Genomic DNA, 18437 nt, shown 5'->3' on the forward strand with positions numbered 1-18437 from the left:
TGTGGATTTGTGTAAAAAGTAAGGCTTACTTTGGAATCATGCTTCACTTATATAAACCACATATAATTTCTTTCTATGATGTTTTCTCATTTAAGAAAATAGAGTGAATTACTAAAATGTATAGTTAAAAAACAGGCTTCTAATAAATTTTGTCTCTATAGCAAGGCACAAAAATATTTTGTCCATTTTTTCCACATCAACATTGCCATGACTGGAGAATGTTACTGTAAGAGTAATAAAATAAGATTGAATTTCATGCCTAATCTTTAATCCTAAAAAAAAAATTCTTCTCCACTATTACTACTTATTTTCACTTTCCTGAAACTGTAAGATAATCTTAATGTTTAAATAGTCAAGAATTCTATATATTTATAAAATAATCTGACTTCACATACATATTTGACCTTTCTTCAGAAAAAAACTAATCAAAACGATAACCATTTTTAAAACTAATTTTTTTAAATAAGGGAATAAAGTTTAAAATGTATTTTTAATTAGTACAGGGTTACTATGCCTACTTGCATAATTACTAATAATAGTTTTAGATGACCAATAAAAACAACCTGTTTTCTTTTTAAGTGTACTCACAGTACTTCGAAGTTTATCCAGAAGCAAATTTAACTGTGTCTGTGAAAGAAAGGAAATCAGTTTATTATTTCAAAAAGCCAAAGTACACAGTGTCATGAGTTAATATTAGCTCTCCAGTATTGGAATAAAATAACATGCAATAACATCCAAATACAGCACATTCCAGTTTAACAACCTCCTGGTACAGAAATTCTTTAACAGACAGCATCATGCAAAATGGCTAATGTAATGCAAGAACAATAACTTACACAGAAGTTGTGTAATTAAAAGACTGAAAATTAGCAATATTAAAAAACATACACACATATTTGCAGATGGAATGAATGAGGAAAAAATGTACAGGCAATGAAGGAAGTAAATGAAAATAGTGAGGATGCATTTAATAAGAGATCAATAGCACAGTCTTTGAATGTGGCAAACTGCAGTTTGTGTCACACACATTAAGAATGAAGACGTGTTTAAAATATACACTAATAGTATGTATTAGGACTGTTTTATGGAACACTTAGCATAAACAAAATTGTCCTGCCTAGCTACAGAAATCCTCTGTAACTTTTTTTTTTTTTTTTTTTTTGAGGCGGAGTCTTGCTCTGTCACCCAGGCTGGAATGCAATGGCATCATCTAGGCTCACTGCAAGCTCCGCCTCCCGGGTTCACGCCATTCTCCTGGCTCAGCCTCCCGAGTAGCTGGGATTACAGGCGCCCACCACCACGCCCGGCTAATTTTTTTGTATTTTTGGTAGAGACAGGGTTTTACCATGTTAGCCAGGATGGTCTCGATCTCCTGACCTCGTGATCCGCACGCCTCGGCCTCCCAAAGTGCTAGGATTACAGGCGTGAGCCACTGCACCCAGCCTCTTTAACATTTTAAAACATTTTACATTTCAGTTATTTTTAAATGCTTGGACAATTTTCTCAAAAAAAATTGACAATGAACATTACAAGTTACTATGCTTTCTTGTTTTTATAACATTGATTATGATGTGGTGTGGTTCAGTGTATTAAAATCATTTATTTGCCTTACTACTCTGCAAAATAAGTTAATTATGTAAAATTTTTCTATCTGGATTTTATACTGAGATATTAACTATACTACATACAAAAGACAAACTAATGTTAATTTTTTTTTTTTTTTTTTGAGACAGAGTCTCGCTCTGTCGCCCAGGCTGGAGTGCAGTGAAGCAATCTCAGCTTACTGCAAGCTCCGCCTCCCAGGTTCACACCATTCTCCTGCCTCAGCCTCTCCGAGTAGCTGGGACTACAGGCGCCCGCCACCACGCCCGGCTAATTTTTTGTATTTTTAGTAGAGACGGGGTTTCACTGTGGTCTCGATCTCCTGACCTCGTGATCCGCCCACCTTGGCCTCCCAAAGTGCTGGGATTACAAGCGTGAGCCACCGCGCCCGGCCACTGTTAATTTTTAAACTAACATTGTATTAATCATAGCTATAATTAATAAGTATAGTTTACTGAACGTCATCTATAAGTCAGGTACTGCTCAAAGCTTTTCATAGGAGTTATTATGTTTAATCTAATTAAGGATAGAACAAGACAATCCTAATTAAGGACCTCATTTTACAGGTGAAAGTACTGAGATCCAAGGAAATAAATAATTTGCCCGAAGTTACGGAGCTAATAATGGCAGTCATGATTCCAACATCGGCCTGACACCAAATTTCATTCTCCTATGAGTGATACTATTACAGTATACATCACATATACTGAGAGGCTTAAGTTATTAAAATGGAATGGATTTGTCATTGAATTAAAGAAATACAGTTGTATCCCACTTATCTCATTGACAGAGTTCTGACAACCGTAATCAATCTGAACCACCATGCCTGAACAGTATTAAAGTGACTAATTTGGAAAGAAAATAACTGTCACGAAGTCCAGACTCCTTCATCCACAGACTAAGCACAGTATTCTCCAAAAAAAAAAAAAATGGAGATAAAGTCAAAAGAATAGAAGCATCAAAATAAACTCTTAGCAGCTGAAAAAAGAGGGAAGAAAGTCAACTATCAAAGAACAGCCAAGGACCATAAGGCTTAAGAGTAAAAAGCCTTTGGCAACTCACGCTTTATTTGTATTTTATTTTTATTTGAAAACATACAAATATTCTTATAATAGAATTATGTTTCCATCAAAAAGGATAACTTTTTCTAAAACACTAACAGTAAAGGGTTTATGTTTCAATAACCTGAAAAAGGTACTTTCCAGTAGAAAATTGCTGGTTTCCAGTGATGTTGGGTAACTGAAGTATTGCTGTAAATGATAGCCTGTTTTGTGTTTATTGCCTTATATACTTCCATTTTAATTTAATGAGCTATTCTATTTAAAATTAAGAATCTATTACTATTTCATTTCAAGGTATCTCAGAGAAAAAACGTGAAATATTTTATTATTAGTATCATTCAGCTATCATTTTCAGTGGCTTAATGTAAAAAAATACATTGTATTAAATATAAGCAATTATAAGAAGTTTCATGGCTCAACATAAAAGATGATGTAATCCAAAGAAAAACTGTAAGAATGTCTTTGTTTTTATTTATATTGTCTAAAATTTCAAGTATGCTCTTATCAGCAATACTACAATAATATTAGAGTAGGAAAATAGTGAACGACATCCATTTCATATAGGCAAATATACTATTTTTAAACTAACCTGCTATCAAATGTCAATTCAGAAATAGAAGAATATTCAAATAAAAAAAGATTGTTCATTGAATCAGAAACTCATAATAATGAATATAACTTATAACAAAATTCAAGGCTTTTTATTCAGTTACCTAAAAATGTATTATGAGGTTTTTCCCTGTATTTATGTTTAAGCTTAAAAAAAAACTAGCTCTTATAAATATTTTATCAACTTAGTTATTTAGAGCCCATTTCAATCCAAAATAAATTTGGGGAGGCTTATATTATCAGTACCATAACATTCTGACACTTAAATCTTTTTCCTAATTACATTATTTTAAATATTTAAAGTACATATAGTGAAAGGCAAATGTAGAGTTTTATTATAAATATAACAATAATACTTTGTAGAAATATATAAGAAATTAATTCTCTTGTATACATTTTTTGTTCTACATATTATAGTTTGTCATTCATTAAACTCATAACATCACAAATTTTAACATTATTTTTTCTACACTCCTCAACAACTAGAACCAATTAGTAGTGTTCTGTTTCTAAGACAAACCCTGTGCCATTCCTTGTCAGACCTTGAAGAATAAATTCCTGACCCAAAATTAATAAAACAAATGAAATATTCTTCCATGTTAAATAAGCAGTTTGAAGAGTTTGCCACACCTAAGTGCTTATCTTTAACAGAAGTTATTAAAAGCTTTAATCAAATTTTAGTATAATATGCACACCCAAAATGGCACTGTGAGAGAAACACATTGAAAATGAATTACAAACTGAATCATTAACTTGAGATGGGCTCTTTTTAACATGGCAGCCACTTTATAAATAGGAGTCCATGAATGCGATCATTTACCTGAAGCCCCTGGCTGTGCCTGCTTTCCTCTCTCAACTCAACTAGTCCTCTCTAGCCATCCCGAGCTGGACTACTCCAGCTAAAACAAAACGGCTGAATGAGGAAGGAAACAGAAAACACATGGGAAAGAGAAGGTTTGAAGGTCAACCAGACAGTATGCAGAAGCAAGAACATTAGGAGAGGCAATCAGATATGTTAAGAACCAAGAATGAACACATTCAGAAAATTACAAGCATTTCTGTATGTTCAATTACTAGGCCTACATTATGATATTTTACATACAAATATCAACAATGCAGGGTCTGCTCTTGAACTTCACTGTGAGATTTCTGACAGTGATCTACATTATCCATTTTAGAATATAAAACAATAATTTCATTTTAAATATAGTAAAAAAAATTAAATAACACAAATACCTTAAACTTGTTTCCCACACTGATGAAGCTAAGTTTTCCTGCTTTTTGTTTAGTATCTTTGTTGTTATTTGTGGATGATTCAAATAATTCCCGTATAAACTTATCTCTGGATTCACATATTAAGGATTCAAGAGACATATGTAAAGCATCATTATTTTTCTCCACAAACTGGGTCTGAAAAATAAACAGGAATGTTTCTGTCCATCTTGTGATAATATCACTTAACATGGCTCTGTCCAAAGGAACTTTCTGTGATGATAGAAATGATCTGTACCTGCACTGTCCAATGCAGTCACCACTAGTCAGTGTGGACACTGGGCACGTGAAGTGTGGCTAGTGTACTGAGGAATTGAATTTGTAATTTCACTTAATTTAAATAACAACATGTGAAAAAATTAATAATCAACCACATGTGACTAGAAGCTATCATACTGTACAGTGCAGCTTCAACATGAAATGGTTTTCTCCTTATAAAAGTTATACTCACTGTTTCATAACACACTGCCCCCGCAAAATGCCTGATAATGAAGCCTTCATCATCTCTGATGTTCCTGTGAACTGCCAGCTTAGATTTTCTGGGAATCTGAAAAACAATACATATATTAGTTATTAAATGATCAAAAATATATTACAGAATCATTCTTTAGAAAGCAACTGAGGTGTAAAACACTTAAAATTATACAGGAAATTTTCACACTTTTAACAATTATACTGCCTTTATGTATTGAGTATGCCTTAAAGTATCAATAAAATCTAGCAAATATTTGGTATAATCTCTTAGGAAAGAAAATAGGTGTAAGACACACACACACACCGAGAGAGAGAGACAGAGACAGAGACAGAGACGGAGAGAGAGAGACCTAAAAAAAAAACACAATTTAAAAGCACATGCTTGTAATAAAAAAAATTTTTTTAAAAAAGCACATGCAAAACACAGTTGGCATTTTACAAAGTTAACCACCTATTTCTAAAGCAGTGGTTCTCGACCTTGGTGCTCTATTAGAATTACCTGGATAACTTTTTAAAATCTATCTATCTCTTTCACGTCAGATGAGTAATGTGCCAACACATGAACAAGGCTGAGGGAGGAAGATCTCACACATGAGCATGAAAATCCAATCATCAGGCTTATGAACTACAAAAGGATCAACCTGGAGAACTTTTAAACGTCCCAAAGCCCATACCATTTATATCAAATGATTTCCATGTGCAGCCAGTCAAAGAAACACCTGACCTCAGCACAGGGACTCTCCTACCGTTTCAAATAATATAGCCTAACATATTTACACAAGGAGCCTGAATTTATTTCAAGAAAACTAAATCATTTTAGGTTGTACCATTTAATCATAATATCTCATATGTATATCATAAAGTTTCTAAAATGTTTTCACTTACAAGATCACCTCTGACCCCCAAAATAACCTAAGGGTAAGAAAAGTGATGCTGGGCTAGGTGCGGTGGCTCACACCTATAATCCTAGCACTTCGGGAGGCTGAGGCAGGTGGAATGCTTGAGCTCAGGAGTTTGAGACCAGCCTGAGCAACATGGCAAAACCCCATCTCTATAAAAAATATGCAAAATTAGCCAGGCATGGTGGAGCAGGCCTGTAGTCCCAGCTACTCGAGAGGCTAAGGTGGGAAGATGGTTTGAGCCCAGGAGGCAGAGGTTGCAGTGAACCAAGAAAGTACCACTGCACTCCACCCAGGGCAACAGAGCCAGACCCTGTCTCAAAAAAAAAAAAAAATGACATCATTCAAAATTGAGAGTCTACTGCCATACCACTCTGAATGCGCCTAATCTCATCTGATCTCAAAAGCTAAGCAGGGTCAGGCCCAGTTAGTACTGGCCAGGCACGGTGGCTCATGCCTATAATTCCAGCACTTTGGGAGGCTGAAGTGGGTGGGTCGCTTAAGCTCAGGAGTTCAAGACTAGCCTGGGCAACATGGCGAAATTCTGTCTCTACAAAAAAAAAAAAAGAAAAAGAAAAAGAAAAATCTAAAAAATAAAATTGAGAAAACTGACTTGGGAACCTTAGAGGCTTGCTCAAGGTTGAAGAGGTAGCAGAACAGAGAGGCTCTTCCCTGTGGGAGGCAATACACCAGGACAAGCCAGAGTGCAGGCTCTGCAGCCAAAGTGCCTAGCCTGACTCCCAACCTACCATTTCTTCACATGCCATATTAGGCATGTCACTTAACCTCTCCTTGTATGTCTCCTCATCTATAGCATACACATCTAACAGGATTAAATAATTCAAGTAAAAGCATTAGAATAGTGCCTGCCACATCTAAGTGTTCAATAAATGATTATTTTTTTTCAAAAAATACAACAAAAGGAATAACCTATATAAAATATGATTTACTGCTTTACTCTTGTTCTTGGTTGACAAAAGCAGCCAAGGCCCATTCTTGATGCTTCAGTTTACTGTCTTTTAAGTCACATGCCTCTGAGACCCTCGTGACAATTCTGTTGACTAGCAATTAGTGCCCCTGGTAAGTCACCTGCTTGTGACTCTAGGTGCCAACTCCTGGTAAAGGTAACCACGCATCCACAGGCTGGTCATAACAAAGACCAGTGAGCTATTAAGGAATAGGATTGGATATCTATCTTCAATTTTAGCAAAAGTTTTGTTGAGGATCCATATTGTTTTATTTCTATCTCCACTGAAGTAACAGAAATAGGTTCCACATTACAAGAAATATTTAGGGATACAGAAGAATTGCAAGTCAATGGAGCAGGTGGTTGTGAGATTTTAGTCCCTAGTGAAGGTTAACACAATTATATCAGCTTTTCAGGTAAATCCATTTCACCTATTTACCACTGATTTTGTTAATGATGAATAGAAACAAAACTACCTGTTACCATTCACTTAAGTTTCTGGATTCATCAAAGCAATAATCATTATACTATGTTACAATCTCAAAATAATATACAGTTTGTTTGGGAGGCAATTTTGCCTATTAGTTTCCTAATTCCACTAAGCAACTCTAAACAGCTTTTCTTTTTCACTCTCCTGTTTGTTGTTGTTGTTAATGATGTTGTCTATGAGATGAGGCAGCACCTATCTTTGTGGTTGAAACTGACATCCATTTGTGTGGCTAGCACATTGTCTGTGCTAGCCAGGCTCTTTCTAGGTACAAGGATGGAGCTCTGCTTTTATTACCTCAGGTGACGATGGCTGAATGAAAAGACAGGCTCAGAAGAGGTGAACACGAAAACATCTCAATAGCCACACAGTCCATCCTCATGGAAAATGGCTCCACTTTTCATTGCCACAAAGACTCAAGCACAGCTCTAGGACCTAACAGCAGTTCAGAAACCAGGTCTTCTGGGCCGGGCACGGTGGCTCACGCCTGTAATCCCAGCACTTTGGGAAGCCAAGGCAGGGAGATCATGAGGTCAAGAGATTGAGACTCTCCTGGCCAACCTGGTGAAACCCCGTCTCTACTAAAAATAGAAAAATTAGCTGGGCATGGTGGCACATGCCTATAATCCCAGCTACTCAGGAGGCTGAGGTAGGAGAATCACTTGAAACCGGGAGGTGGAGGTTGCAGTGAGCCAAGATCGCACCATTGCACTCCAGCCTGGGTGACAAGAGCGAAACTCTGTCTCAAAAAAAAAAAGAAAAGAAAAACAGAAACCAGGTCTTCTGGCCTTTTAGAGTGCACCTCTCATTTATTTCTACTGCTGTCTGTCTGCGTTTCTCTTTACTCTACCTAATCTCTCTATTGCTTCAGATTCAATTTCCCTCTCTGAGTGTATTTTCCACTCAAAACTCCTTAGGAAAGAGGGTCAAAATGAATTGGCTGATCATTATCTAATATGTATTGCCTGCACCAGTCAAGAGTTCTAAGCCACAACCTTAACTGCTGGTCTTACAAATAAGCAGACAGATGGCTGCTTGCGACTCCGAGTGCCAACTCCTGGAATGTGATCAAGGTCACAAAACAAAGCAACTGATACCCACTTAGCTCAGAAGGCAGACCATGAAGACAGCAGGTAATTCTCACTGTACTTCTATTTTTTTGACACAGGATCTTGCTCTTTTGCCCAGGCTGGAGTGCAGCGGCATGCTAACAACTCACTGCAGCCTCGACTCCCAGGCTCAAGCTGTCCTCCCACCTCAGATACCCTAGTATCTCAGACTACAGGCACATCATATGTATTAGACAGGTGAAATGTACTTTTCATCAGAGAAAAAGTCTCTTGATTACATAAAAATCAAATATAAATATCCATCTAAGGAAGATACTGTGCTGGATATAATATAGTTGCTCCATACACGTCATAATTTTTATTCTAATTATCTAATAATATCTAATAGCTAATGCACCTTTTTAATAATGTCTCATCCCACCATAGTCTCAATTTCAGAATGGCAAACTCACAGTGAGTCGAAAATGATCCTTGTGCTTTTGGTGAACTACAGATGTAAAGTGTTGATCACTTGGCTGGGGAAGGCGATTTTCTTCATCCAAAATATCCAGTATTCCCACTAATTTGGCTTCAATTAAATCTATTTCAAAAAATGAAAACACAATCGTGTAAAAATATAACATCTTAAAGATGTGTATAATTCACTGATCACAGATTTCAAGGACTGATCAGAAACAACACAGCATGTGATTCTATATGTGTTCTCTCAAAAGTTAGAGAGAGCTGACGGATTTTTATTTCAAATCTGGCCATTTATAAAAAAGTAACAGTATATATTTAAGATAGGTTTTAGAAAAGCTACTACATAAAGAAAGCAAATGACTATAATAAGCATTCCATTTGTAAACCAGGAGAAGAGGCTAAGGAATTGGAAATTCCTCCTTTTCCAAATGACAGCTATATTCAAAGTAAAGTAAAACTACAGAAACTTCTACATGCATAGCTTTTTAATAATACTTTTAGAAACTGATGTAAATGCTTTCAAACAAAATATGTAACACATTTTTACACCCTTTCCATTCGTTTGAAATTCCTTCCTGTCCAAACTAACTATAAAATGGAAACTGCTTGAATACAGCATATAACAATTATTAAGTGGAACAAAGCTATAGGACATAGGAAGAGAGAGATTCTAACTACATTAGCGAGAAAACGATGCTTCTTGGGTAATTAGTGGTAGGGAAGGAGGGGCATGCTGAACTAAGCTACAAATGCGAGTATTCTGATAGATGCAGTACGAGGTGAAAGTGGGCTGAAAGACAAATGGAAGGGGAAGAGTTCCAGCCGTATCAAACCACACAGTCAAAGACACAGAGATTAGAAAGGGTCCGTGTGTTAAGCAAGTGTGGAGTGGACCAGATGAAATGTGAAAGTGCTTTGAAAATTTATACTGATGTAAAGTAGTAGTATTATTATACTATTTTTTTCAAATCCAGCACATCAGTTACTGACAGGATTATCAAACTGTGTTTTAAAAACAAGGCTTGCCCAACAGTTTATTTTAGAGATGGGGTGGGAAAGAAACGGAAGACTGAAAACTGGCTGCGGGGCTGCAGGGAAAGGTTTCTTTACCACTAAAATGAAAGCAGAGCCTCTATTCTCCTGCTGCGCAGTGTTATCTGGCTGTGACACATGAAGCCAACTCGCAACCAGTGAGAGGATGCTGTCAATGCACAGAGTACAGCAGAACCACGAGAATCACATAAAAGCAGGGCAAACCCTGAGAAACTTGCCTGGAGCCTGGCCTGACTATGGACTTCCTCAGGTGAATAAATCTCTTTACTGACTAGGCAATTAAGTTTCCCCCTTAACCAATTCACATGCTAACTATTTAAATAGGAAAACATCCTTCAAAATAAATAGAAGCGATTATAGAAAACTTCCAACAAAGATACCTTTGATGTCTTGGTAGGAAAAAATAACTTCCAAGCAGTAATAGAGAAGTAACCTTCTCTCAAATACCAGTTTCAAGTCGTATAACAAGTAATGTCAATTAAAAAGCACAGAAACAGTACTAAACACATTCAGTACATCTTCCCATATTTTTCAAAGGTGGAGTTAAAAAACACATACCTATACAGTCCTGATTATCCACATAATGCACTTCATTAACACCTAAACCTTCTTTTTGATATAGTTCTTGTTCCTAAAAATGACATAATCATAATCATAGATACAGAAGTACTGAGCAATAGTGAATTTTGCGCTGTTTCTGAACATAACATTTACTAATTAGAATGCAAAGGTTTATACAAACTGGTATAGCCTTAAGTGGTTTTCCAAAAACATAACAGATTTTGAACATTTGCAGACAGGCACTAAAGGAAATAGCAATTAACTGCAAATGGGCTCTAATACCAACACAGTGATATATAGGAGGCATACATCACTTGGGGAAAATAAGTGTAATTTAGAAGAACAATATATGATCAAATTTGAGTCCTCAAATATGTCTTGTGTCTTCTTAAAACTTTTAAAGGGATTTTATCATAGATGGATAAACTATGCAATGAACTTAAGTAAATATGTTTTAACATTGTTTCCTGAGTGTTTAAATATTTCCTCCCATGAGAGATACTAGAAAAGGTTTCTGACATTCTAGAAGGCACTGTCCACTTAAACACATCTCAATTTGAAATTCACATTTACTTTAAAGGATATTAAAAAGGTGAGCATAAATCAAAATACAGTCTCCTTTTTACAGTATTTCTAGATAAAGTTTTTTGGTAGGTTGGTGTAGAAGGGAAGGATTAGCTTATGTTAAATTAGAGGCATGCAGGTAAAACTTCACATGGTAATAGAACTAATGTGACTGGATAAACGTTTTCAGAGAAATTATCTTACTGGTAAGTACCTGTTTTACCTGTTTTTTTATGCCAGAATTCATTTAACTATAGAATGTAAATGTACAAAAGCTAGAATGTGCTGGGAAGCCCACAAAAACATAAGCATAATAAAAATGTGGGAAAAGATAGAAAGGGTGCGAATAGGAAATAAAATTATTGCACCTTTCAGCCCAGATACAGTAGAAACAGCTGACAGTCCACAAGGTGGCATGACAAGTAAAGTACTGCCCAGAGGCACTCCAGGACAATGGATGCATCAAATTTCCTGACTTGGTGGCTTTGCTGCCAGACAGGGAAAGGTGAGCCGGCAGCAGAGTAGGGAGAAGCAGAGAGACCTGAAGAAGGGGAGGTACAGTCGGGCATCATGGCTCATGCCTGTAATCCCAGCACTTTGAGAGGCTGAGGCGGGCAGATCACCTGAGGTCTGAAGTTCAAGACCAGCCTGGCCAACATGGTGAAACCCCATCTCTACTAAAAATATAAAAATTAGCCGGCCATGGTGGCGCATGCCTGTAGTCTCAGCTATTCAGGAGGCTGAGGCAGGAGAATCGCTTGAACCCGGGAGGCAGAGGTTGCAGTGAGTCGAGATCACGCTACTGCACTCCAGCCTGGGAAGACTTCGTCTCAAAAAAAAGAGTGGGAGATGCCAAAGGCAGGGATGCAGGTAGAAAGTTGTTTGGTGTGGTAGAAGTAGAGACAACAGGCCAGGCACGGTGGCTCACGCCTGTAAGCCCAGAACTTTGGGAGGCCGAGGCAGGCAGATTACTTGAGGCCAAGAGTTCGAGACTAGCCTAGCCAAAATTGTGAAACCCTGTCTCTACTAAAAATACAAAAATTTGTCGGGCATGGTAGCCCGTGCCTGTGGTCCCAGCTACTGAGGAGGCTGAGGCAGGAGAATCGCTTGAACTCGGGAGACAGAGGCTGCAGTGAGCCGAGATCACACCACTGCACTCCAGCCTGAGCAACAGAGGGAGACTCTATCACACACACACACAAAAAAAAAGAGGTAGAGACAACAAAATCATAAAAAGAAACAGAGCTTCAAGTCTATTAAAAGTCACTAATAAAAACAGATGTTCACTTCTGAGGAAGCCCCTATTAAGGGTTTTTATCCGGTCCCTAAACTTCAGCTGAACCATTAACACTTCTGATGTGCCCGAGCCCCGGGGCCTCTGCTGGGCTTCCCAGATTCCCTGAGCCACCTTCCATTATACACCATCCGTCCACACCTATCAGGGTAACTGCAGCATATCTCTTCCTTGAAATTTAAAATAGCTTTATGCAGATCTTAAATTAAACTTATAATGGCAATTACCTCCTTCAGAATCCTTTCATTAAAAAATTGTTGAAGTTTTTCATTGCAATAGTTGATGCAAAATTGTTCAAAACTGTTATGCTCAAAGTACTCTGAAAATATAAAACCAGAACCAAGAGTCATTATGAGATCAACTTCATATAAATTTATCATAGAATAAAATGTAATTGTAATAATGGCCTAATTTAAAATTAGGTTAAATTTATATATTATATATATTTGTTCTATACTTCCCAAATGTTCTCATTTCAAGACAAAACTTTATAGGTATTAAAAGTATTAAAAATACCCTGCTTCAGTTGACAAATAAGGTGTTTCTCAAATGAGATAAAAGTTGTATACTAAAAGATATAAAATGTAAGCCACCTGTAACTATTTATTTATTTATTTTTGAGACAGATTCCCTGTCACACAGGCTGGAGTGCAGTGGTACAATCTTGGCTCACTGCAACCTCCGCCTCCTGCGTTCAAGTGATTCTCATGCCTGAGCCTCCCAAGTAGCTGGAATTACAGACATGTGCCACCACACCCAGCTAATTTTTGTATTTTTAGTAGAGACAGGGTTTTACCATGTTACCCAGGCTGGTCTCAAACTCCTGACCTCAAGTGATCTGCCGGCCTCAGCCTCCCAAAATGTTGGGATTACAGGCATGAGCCACCGCACCTGGCCAACAATTTTTTAAATCACAGGTATTAAAGCAATCTAAATTAAGCACAAAAATGACTTAAAATACAAGTGCTTTAGAAGATTTTTTCCTGCATAATCTGTAAAATTACTTATCAAAAATGCTGTGGATACCAATTCATTTCTAAAATCAAGAGATTATATTACATGATGTCTAAGATACACTCGGCTTTACAATTTTATAATCCTTTGTGTGTGCTATGCTAAAACTGTTGTAGAAAAGGAAAAAATAATTAATAATAATAATTAGTAATTCTCTACCTTTGAACAAAAGGTAGAGAATTATAAAGTTTAAAATACATATTACATCAAAAGCAAAACTCCATCCCTCCCCAAACGTAAACACTCATACATTTCTTTGGCAAAAACCACAAAGAAGACACTACTCCTTCACAGCCAGAAAGAATGCCCACATCGATAAAGCCCAATACAAAACTCATTAGATTTACATTTCAAGATTTTTATATTTTTGTCACTCAGAGCAAAGCAGCACTCACATGCTGGTGACCCATTTCATTTCTGGTTGAACAGCTCTACAGTTGTTTAACTACTTATCTTGATATGTTATTCATTTGATGGAAAATATAGCTACTTGCTGACAGCAACAGCAATGAATTTCTAAACATAGTAATGAGGTTGGCCTGTAAGTTAGGTCAACCTATCCCCAGCTCTACAAATTAGTCAATGGTTTTAGCGACTCTATTTATCTTTTTTTGTTATTTAATTAGTGAATGTATTATCTTTATTAGTAGCACACAAGGATTTACCTTTATTCAGTTGTATTCCTTTTAGAGTACAGAGATATCCTTAACTATAGCAGTTTCAATCAATGTTTTAATTTTAGCATTAGTAGCATCAAAACTAATCCCCACGAGTCTTTCCTCTTTTCTTTAAAGTATCAGCTCCCTATCTAGGTCATATTATGAAATGTGAGTGTGGACATATAATTACACATATACAGCAAGTAAAATGATTACACATATACAGCAAGTAAAATGAGTCACAAAGGAGAAAAGATTTAAGAACAAATTCTAATGTGTGAAAAAATATGAAACAAATATATACTCACAAAAGAAACTCTACTTACCAAAACCAGCAATATCTAGGACTCCAATAAAATAGGATGATGTTTCAAAAGGAAAACACTGATTTACTCTGTTTACCACGTGATCAAAAAGATGGCTATACACCGTCTTTGCCAGGGCATCACGAGCATTGTTTGCTTGCTCCACTTTCAGAGGTACCCTATAAAAGAAAACCATACTAGTAAAAATTCTTTATAATAGTACACTGTGAAAATGATGCCACGGTCAGAGTGCACCTAAACATACCCACAGAGAAGAACGAAATAAAGAGTTACCAAAGGTCATGTGAGAATAGGCACAGATAAATGGGGCTAAGTAGGAAACTGCTACAAGAGAACTAATGGAATTACCTAAAATTAGATCAAAAGTTTATTACTGGGTTAAAAAAAATTAGGCTTAAAAAATCATTTTGACCTTAATTCACATCCTGAATACATACAAAATTATTCAAAGGAATAACCTTCCTTTTGGTTTTCCTTAAATGCGAAGGAAACAGTGTTTAATTCAGGATAACTTTAAAGTCTGGTAACTTCTTTACACTGTTTAGGACAAAATGTTTACATCTTAAAATTTGAACTGTCCCATTCTACTATTTAATATAACTAACTATATGGTATAACAGTATTAAATGTTGCAGGTACAGACACACAGCCATTGTCCTCAAGAAAACGATAGTCTGATGAAGAGAGACTGGCACAGAAGAGAATTTCCAAACACCATGCTAAATACTATCATAAAGATAAGCATGGGGTACCAAGAGAGCACCAAAAAAAAAAAAAAAAGTCAAATTTGGAAGTAGAATTATAAGTCATTCAGATGAGCCTGAAACTTGATACTTAAGCCTCTCTAAACAGTGATTTCTCACTTATATTTTCTGCAATGGAACCCTTTCTTGAAGTGAGTTTCATGTGGACACACTATACATAGAATACATGAAAGAGCTGCTTTGGATTATGGAATGGCATTGATTGAAAAAAAGAAACAACAACAAAAAACTGCTTTGGAACAAGGAGAAAATGGGAAAACGGAGGAAGCAATGCCTGAGAACCACCCACCTGCACATTTATGGGCTTTCCCTTGGGCCGCAGAGATATCTCTAAGGAACCAAGTAACTTTAGGCTGTAGGGTGCTACTCTACAAAATTCTTCCAGAGTTTTTCTTTATAACAAGAACAATTTTGAATTTGCTTAGCAAAGAATCAGGCTAAGCATACCTTGCTAAAATTTTCAAAAGAATAAGAGGTAGCCAATTTTCTGACAGGCTAAAAGCTGTTTCAAAAAATTCTTTCTGTATAAATTTGTTGCAACTTTTTCGGAAATATGTCACTAGAGCTCACTGCCTGTCTTATTAGTAAGAGATAAAGGGTCTTCTTCCCTCCACAAATGAAGATCCTGCAGTGCCTCAGAATGACAAGGCTGAATGTCAATTTTATTCTACAGTACCAAAACCAAAAATATATACATGGAGACAAAAGTATAAAAACATCCAGGTACAATCTAGAAGTTCTTGGTTACTGATTTTTAAAATCTTGGTTAAGCCCTTATTTCTCATCATTTGTAATTTCTCCCAAATAAAGAATCCTAAACATAAGGAAAGTGTCATTTGCTAAGTATTTTGCTAAAGTGAGATCTGCTTAATAGAAGTTTTAGTACACATTATTTGCATAAAAAATTACTTTTAAAATAAAATGATCTGTTGCCTAAAACTGACATATATTGATTTATACCATCAGCTCATATTTTCATAGTTGTAGAAAAGTAAACCTCTCTCTTAACTTATAAATTCCAAATATCAGCAAGGAACAACTTTAAGAGCTATGTTAAACTCCATTGATTTATATGGTGGATTACTCCACTGAGATGCACAGAATTTTGATCTATCAAGCTCAGGTTTTAAACACAATGTAACTTATGTTTTTCCTTGACAAACTGCAAGGCAAAATTTTTGCAGCGCAATTAGTTAAGGAACTTACTTTATAACTGTTCCTTTGGTGCCCCCTGCTGTTGTTAGCATGACTCTTGTGGTCAAACTTACTCGAAGATCATCTTGGTCCAAACCCAGTAATTCAGCACAATATTCCAAAGACTGAGCAGATTTATTCTTCAGATTACTACCACCTGATAGAAATACATTTTCATTGAAATTAATAAGTATTATATAAACCACATTTTCAAGACCCGTTTCTTAGAATTATACTTCACTTACAAAAAACTATAAGCAAGGCTTATTTGTAACTTTTAAATCCACCTCACTTTTTCACTATCCTCGTCAAACACCCGTACTGCTAAGAACAACAGAAAATCCTCCCTTGGGGAAGTCCATGGTATAATCCTTTAAGCACATCAATATTAAACTGCCACTGTTTCAGTTTTTTTGACCCTATAAGCAAACTACACTAATGATAGATTATAATCCTTTTTAATATATTAAATCTTTGGAGAAATATAGTATCTCATCATTAAAATTCATACGACTCCAAGAAATTTCAAGGAGTAATTTTAGTGCAAACGCTGTAAGGCACCTGAATAGATCAATATGGATGTACATATCTGTCTATGGATGTGTTTATGCATATACATAATAAGCATGTACTCATATTGCTTGGGGTTGAAGGGAGTGAAGAGACATTTACTACTACCTGTACAGGTTGAGTACCCCTTAACTGAAATGCTCGGGACCAAAAGTGTTTCAGATTTTAGATTTTTTCCAATTTTGGAATAACTGCATATACACGATGAGCTCAATTCGAAACACAAAATTCATTTATGTTTCATATACACATTAATATGCATGTGTACCCCTGTCCAGTTCCTCCAACAGCTTGACTTTCTGTGCTAGAGATCAGTACAAATGCTTCCTCTTTTCCTTATTTACTGTTACCCTTAGGGGTATCTGCAAGCCTTTTTGACATTTTCAATATCTTTACACTGCAGAGCAGAGAATAGCAAAAAAAAAAAAAAAAAAAAAAAACCCAATGCAGTTAGGTCTTGACCCATGTGCGCATTTTGAGAAATCTGCCATTGGCACATCCAGCCTGCACATGTGCCATTTTATTTTTTGTGTGCTTGTGCAGGGGCATGTGAGGAAAAGATACATTGCAGCAGAAGGTGGCCAGGCAGGTCATTTTTGCCTTAGTACATCATATCTACAGATTTCTATTTATAAGGGCTGTTTTAAAAAGTACTATAAAGAAAGACAGTGCTTTAGTCTCAGGGCTGATCAGGCTCTACAACTACTAGCTATGTGACCTTGAATAAGTTACTTATTCTCTTTGTGCTCAGTTTCTTCATCCATAAAACTGGGACAATTACTTTACCTACCTTATATGGTTGTTATTCAGATTAATAAGGTTATGTATGTGAAGTGCTTGGAATAGTGTCTGGTGCAGAGAAGTACTAGATAAAGATTAACTATTGTTTATATTTACTTGCATTATAATAAAAAATAACATTTTACAAATATTTTCAGATTAGTATTAATAAATGATATATTCTGACTACCTAATTAAAAACTACAAAGAATGTGTGAAAATCCTGAGAATTTTACGACAAATTCATAAACTACTTAACATACCAATCTCAGAATATATATGAGAAAAGACTGTGAAAAATGAGACCTTATAATAATAAGATGTTGTTGGGACAATTCATTGAGGAAAGAACAGCTTCTTCAATAAAGGTACTGGAACAACTGGATGTCCACATGCAAAAGAATGAAGCTGGACCCCTTCCTCAACCATAAACAAAAATTATCTCAAAATGGAATCAAAGACTTAAATATAAGAGCTAAAGCTATTAAACTGTTAGAAAAAAACATAGTTATAAACCTTCATGATCACAGAATAAATCTTCATGTCTTTGATATAATACCAAAATCACAAGCAATAAAAGAAAAAACAGATAAATTAGGCTTCACTGAAATAAAAACTTGAGTTTCAAAGAACACTATCAAATGAGTAAAAAGATAACACACAGAATGGGAGAAAAGATTTGCAAATTACATATCTGATAAAGGACTTGCACTCAGAATATATTTTTAAAACTCTTACAACTTGGTAATAAAAAG

The 18437-nt window shown here is 35.9% G+C and overlaps 1 protein-coding gene and 1 non-coding gene across 10 annotated transcripts in view; both read right to left on the minus strand.

Annotated features, from left to right (window-relative positions):
• Positions 1–18437, minus strand: part of MYO6 (myosin VI) — a 152934-nt gene that overhangs the window by 39319 nt on the left and 95178 nt on the right. For all 9 annotated transcript variants that reach the window (XM_058435064.1, XM_058435060.1, XM_058435058.1 and 6 more), the window contains 8 exons: positions 16345–16489; positions 14375–14532; positions 12603–12694; positions 10515–10587; positions 8894–9021; positions 4996–5091; positions 4509–4682; positions 589–627 (listed from right to left, as the gene is read on the minus strand). In XM_058435064.1, coding sequence (XP_058291047.1) covers positions 589–627; positions 4509–4682; positions 4996–5091; positions 8894–9021; positions 10515–10587; positions 12603–12694; positions 14375–14532; positions 16345–16489 — 905 coding nt within the window. The remainder of the gene's footprint in view (positions 1–588; positions 628–4508; positions 4683–4995; positions 5092–8893; positions 9022–10514; positions 10588–12602; positions 12695–14374; positions 14533–16344; positions 16490–18437) is intronic.
• On the minus strand, positions 5553–5655 carry LOC116477840 (small nucleolar RNA U13). Its single transcript, XR_004250666.1, has one exon. It is a non-coding gene; the product is annotated as a small nucleolar RNA U13 (small nucleolar RNA).

Source organism: Hylobates moloch, unplaced genomic scaffold (genome assembly GCF_009828535.3).
Source record: "Hylobates moloch isolate HMO894 unplaced genomic scaffold, HMol_V3 SCAFFOLD_2, whole genome shotgun sequence".
Classification (NCBI taxonomy): Eukaryota; Metazoa; Chordata; class Mammalia; order Primates; family Hylobatidae; genus Hylobates; species Hylobates moloch.